We start from the raw sequence: 4,837 nt of genomic DNA, 5'->3' as shown, positions 1-4,837 counted from the left end.
ATCAGCGTGCTTCTGGCCTTGACCCACTTGGTGGTTACCTGTAGCCACTAAGAGGTGGGCAGACAGATACTTTTGGTAAGTGGTTTTTAGGTTAGGGGGTGCATGGGTTATGTCCGTCTAGGTGGTTGTGTTTTTGTGTGTGTGTATGGGTGGGGGAAGGGAGGAAGGACGCCAAGTGTGCATCCCTTCTACAGAGACGCCTTCCAAATCTCCTAAAGTGGCGTTCGGATTATTCTCTGACACGGATCACGACTTGATTAACGCCTGTCTCCCTCGCTAGACCGCCAGCTGCAGGAGGTAAGCAATCGATGGCATTCGGTTTTTCCTGACGATCCCCCTCCCCAGGATGCCTGAGGCATAACAAGTGTTCCAGAAATACTTCTTCGGCAAGCGCTCTGGGCTGGTCTGGATGGACAGAGCGCCCGCTGAGCTGCGGGGACCCGGGGGGACCCCAGGGGACTCGGGCCGGCCCTGTCGCCCCGCCCACCACCAGCCGGCCGGGGCGGGGCGGGGCGGGGCGCGGCCGGGCACTCCCGCTGGGACCGTTTTCCGGCTCGCTTGGGCGATGCCGGGGCGGGGAAGCGGGAGGGGACGACGCGACGCAAGGTAGCGGCCTGGCCAATGAGCGCTGGCCGGGCGGGGCGCGAGGCCTGCGGCCGGGGCGCGCGCGGGGCTGGGCGTGCCGCGGGTGACGGCGGGGCCGTGCGGGCCAATGGGCGCCAGGTGGCGGGCGGGCGGGCCTGGCGGCCGGGGGTTTTAGGACGTGAGCTGGAGGCCTGCCGGACAGACTGACGTGTGAGCCGCATCGCGGGAGGCGCATGGCGGGGATGGCGCTGGCGCGGGCCTGGAAACAGATGTCCTGGTTCTACTACCAGTACCTGCTGGTCACGGCGCTCTACATGCTGGAGCCCTGGGAGCGGACCGTGTTCAGTATCCTGTCCGGGCCGCGGGCGCGGGGGCCAGGGTGGGGGCGCGGGCCGCGAGGCCGCAGCTCCCATCCCCCGGCCTGGGGTGGAGGTTGGAGCGGCGGCCTCGCAGGTCCAGCGCGCGGAAGCCGGGGGGCCGGGGAGGTCTGGTGGCCGAGGGCGGCTCTCGCAGGCTTAATTAGGGGGTGCGGGAGGCGAGAACTCTTGAGATCAGGGGTCACCCGTGAGTCGCTGGACCCAAGGTGGAAGCGTCTTGATTCCTGGAGGAAATCCGCGAGGGTGATGTGTAACCCGGTATGTCCGCTGCACTTCTGCCGCGCCTTCCTTTGGTTCAGTCCCCTGTTCCTGTAGGAGGCGGGGACCGTGTAACAGTGGAGCACATTGCTCCGGCTTGGACGCCTTTGACCTTTAAGTGTTCCTGATTTAGTTGGCTTTGGGTCTACCGAGAATTCTGACCAGTTAACTAGCTTTTAAGTCAGATTATGAATTTGTAGGCATGACATTCCAGTAGTTTTGGAAAGCAGTTTAAGTTATTGTATCTTTTTGGTCTTCAAGGTGGATAGTTATAAAAGTGTATTTATTGCTTCTTCGCACCGTCCGTAGAAGCTGGGCCAGAAAAGTGCACTTTGTGGTTAGTTGTCCGTAGGGTTTGAAACTGTTTTGGTGGATAGTTAATAAATTCTTGTTAATAACTATTGAGTGGCTACTATACAAAGCAAGTTGTACAAAGCAATTGTACAAAGCAAGTTGTCTGTTACCTTAGCTAACTTTGAGAACTTCAATTAGTAACTCAGGATTGTGAAGATAAGCTCCCTGAAAGTCTGATGTTTCTTGTCTTGTCTCTACTTGTCCACATTGACATCCTTTGATGATAATTCTTGCACAATAAATACTGATAATGAAATGTAACTTTAAAAAATCTCAGGCCAATACGAAACAGATATTTCACAAAAGATGTTTAGTTTATCCACATTCTCTCCTTTTCAGTGTGGTTTAGTTGGAGTAGCTTACTTCAGAACAACTTTGAGAATGCATTGTTGCATTCCAGTAAATGACTGAGGTGATTTCATTCCAAGCCTTATCAAGTGTGTTTATTTATTTTGAAATAACATAAGGTTGTACTTGAAGCTGAGTCTTTTGTTTCAGCACTTTTGAGGAATTTTAGATGCTTTCAAAGCCATTTTTTTTTTTATTACTGTTGGCATTTTTTTCCGAACCTGGAATTTAAGAACCAGAATGCATATTTTGGATTTAGACTCTGAATATAGTTTGCTTTGATTTCTTGCACGATTTATTTGTAGCTGCAATTTAGTCTCACTCTTCAGGGCTCCCAGGGTCATGCCTTGTAAAATATATACTTAAATGTATATTTAGTAGAAGTCTCTCAGTAGAAGCAAGTATATTTTGACTGACACAACATCCTAAAATTAATTTTTTTTCTCTTTTTTTTTTTTTGCGACTGTGTTTTGCTTTCGTTTGCCAGGCTGGAGTGCAATGGCACGACCTCGGCTCACTGCAACCTCCGCCTGCCGGGTTCAGGCGACTCTCCTGCCTCAGCCTCTGGAATAGCCTGGATTTCAGGCGCATGCCAACATGCCTGGCTAATTTTTGTATTTTTAGTAGAGACGGGGCTTCATCACGTTGGCCAGGATGGTCTCAAAGTCCTGACCTCAGGTGATCCGCTTGCCGCAGCCTCCCACAGTGCTGGGATTACAGGCTTGAGCCACCGCGCCCGGCTTTTTTTTTTTCTTTTTTTGAGACGGAGTCTCGCTCTTTCGCCCAGGCTGGACTGCAGTTGTGTGATCGCCGCTCACCACAACCTTTGCCTCCAGGATTCAAGCGATTCTCCTGCCTCAAGCTCCTGAGCAGCTGGGATTATAGGCACCCCACCACCACGCCTGGCTAATTTTTGTGTTTTTAGTAGAGATGGGGTTTCACTAAGTTGAAAAAAAAAATTGAAATTGTAATTTCAGGGGATATTCATAACCTACTATCACTATGCTTTCCGGGGACATTCTTGAGCATCTGAATGGATGTGTAGAAAATATTTGCTTCTCCACTTCCCAAATCAAATAGCTAGCAGTTAGTTAACAGCTGTTGTAAACTGAAAGTCAATCTGGGCCGGGTGCGGTGGTGGTTCATTAGCCTGGCCAACATGGTGAAACCCCGTCTCTACGAAAAAAAAAAAATACGAATATTAACTGGGCGTGGTGGCGCGCGCCTATAGTCCCAGCTACTCGGGAGGCTGAGGCGGGAGAATCGCTTGAACCCAGGAGGCGAAGGTTATAGTGAGCCGATTTTGTGCCACCGCATTCCTGCATGGGCGACAGAGTGAGACGTCATTTCAAACAAACAAAAAACAAAAGAAAGTCAATCTCTAACCTGGCGCGGTGGCTCAGACCTGTAATCCCAGCACTTTGGGAGGCTGATGCAGGCAGATAGCTGGAGTCCAGGAGTTTGAGACCAGCCTAGGAAACATGGCAAAACTCCCTCTCTACTAAAAATGCCACAATTAGTCGGGTGCGGTAGTGCACGCCAGCTACTTGGGTGAGTGAGGCACGAGAATCTCTTTAACTGGGGAGGCGGAGATTGCCGTGAGCCCAGATGGCACCACCACACTCCAGCCTGGGCAACAGAACAAGAACCTGTTCAAAAGAAAAAAAAAATCTCAAGTGAGTACAAGTGTTTTTGAACTTACCTAGGTTAGAAAATTGCGATTTATAAAAAAGATTTTAAGCTGTGTTTTTAAGGAAGAGCATCTATTGAGTCAAGTCAGACACATTGTAAATAGTTCTTGAAACAGTAAGATTCAAAAGTAAGTTTTGTAAATTCTTCCTGGCTAGGGCCTATATGCTAAGTTTTCTTTTACCATCTGTCTTTTCTTTTCTCTTCTCTTTTCTATTATTTTCTTTTTGCAGTGCTGTGATCTAGGTTCACTGCAACTTCTGCCTCTGGGATTCAGGGGATTCTCTTGCCTCAGCCTCTCAAGTAGCTGGGACTACAGGCTGTGCCACCATGCCCAGCTAATGTTTTATATTTTTAGTTGAGGTGGGGTTTCACCATGTTGGCCAGGTTGGTCTTGAACTCCTGACCTCAAGTGATACTCACCTGAGCCTCCCAAAGTGCTAGGCTTGATTACAGGCATGAGCCACAATGTCTGGGCTACCATCTGTCTTCTGATAAGACATTTGAAGTGATACATTAGCTTTTGGTTTGTCAAGGGGTATTTGAACTTTTTCTATGTGCAAACATGTTTCTATCTTACAAAAAAATGGGACATGACACCTGCATCAAGACAAAAGATAACAATAACAATCTGATCAGTGCTAATTAGTATTACAGTATATAGTGTAAAAGGAGACCTGCCATAGACTGAGAACCACTGACCTCAATCTCAGGAGGGGACATTTTTAACATATGTTTCAAAAGCCTCCTTTCCCAACTGGCATCCAAAGGTGGGAAAGAAAAGACCAGGTTTTGTGACCAAGACAGGCTTTTGTAACAGTGAGACACCCTCTGAAGTACCTCACTGGATAACATTGTAACCATGCCTGTTGAGAGGTGAAAAAATTAAAAATAGTTTGTTAAAATAATTTGAATCAACTTTGGGAAGCCAAGGCGGGTAGATAACCTCAGGTCAGGAGTTCAAGGGCAGCTTGGCCAACATGGCGAATCCTTGTCTCTACTAAAAAGACAAAAATTAGCAGGGTGTGGTGGTCGGTGCTTGTAGTCCCAGCTACACGGGAGAATTGCTTGAACCCAGGAGGCGGAGGTTGCAGTGAGCCAAGATCGTGTCATTGCACTCTAGCCTGGGCAACAGAGCAAATACTATCTCAACAACAACAACAAAAATAATAATAATAATACTTTGAATCAGAAGTATGCTATTTTAATTTTTTTTTTTTTTTTTT

At 48.5% G+C, this 4,837-nt stretch overlaps 1 protein-coding gene across 1 annotated transcript in view; it reads left to right on the top strand.

Annotated features, from left to right (window-relative positions):
- The first annotated feature begins 723 nt into the window (after positions 1-723).
- The window catches only part of SPTSSA (serine palmitoyltransferase small subunit A), a 21,432-nt gene continuing 17,318 nt past the window's right edge, over positions 724-4,837 (top strand). The window contains exon 1 of the mRNA XM_017526780.2: positions 724-930. Coding sequence (XP_017382269.1) covers positions 819-930 — 112 coding nt within the window. The 5' untranslated portion in view covers positions 724-818. The remainder of the gene's footprint in view (positions 931-4,837) is intronic.

This window comes from Cebus imitator, unplaced genomic scaffold, assembly GCF_001604975.1.
Source record: "Cebus imitator isolate Cc_AM_T3 unplaced genomic scaffold, Cebus_imitator-1.0 Scaffold44, whole genome shotgun sequence".
Classification (NCBI taxonomy): Eukaryota; Metazoa; Chordata; class Mammalia; order Primates; family Cebidae; genus Cebus; species Cebus imitator.
The sequence above is the reverse complement of the archived record's forward strand: the minus strand, read 5'-3'. Positions and strand labels throughout refer to the sequence as shown.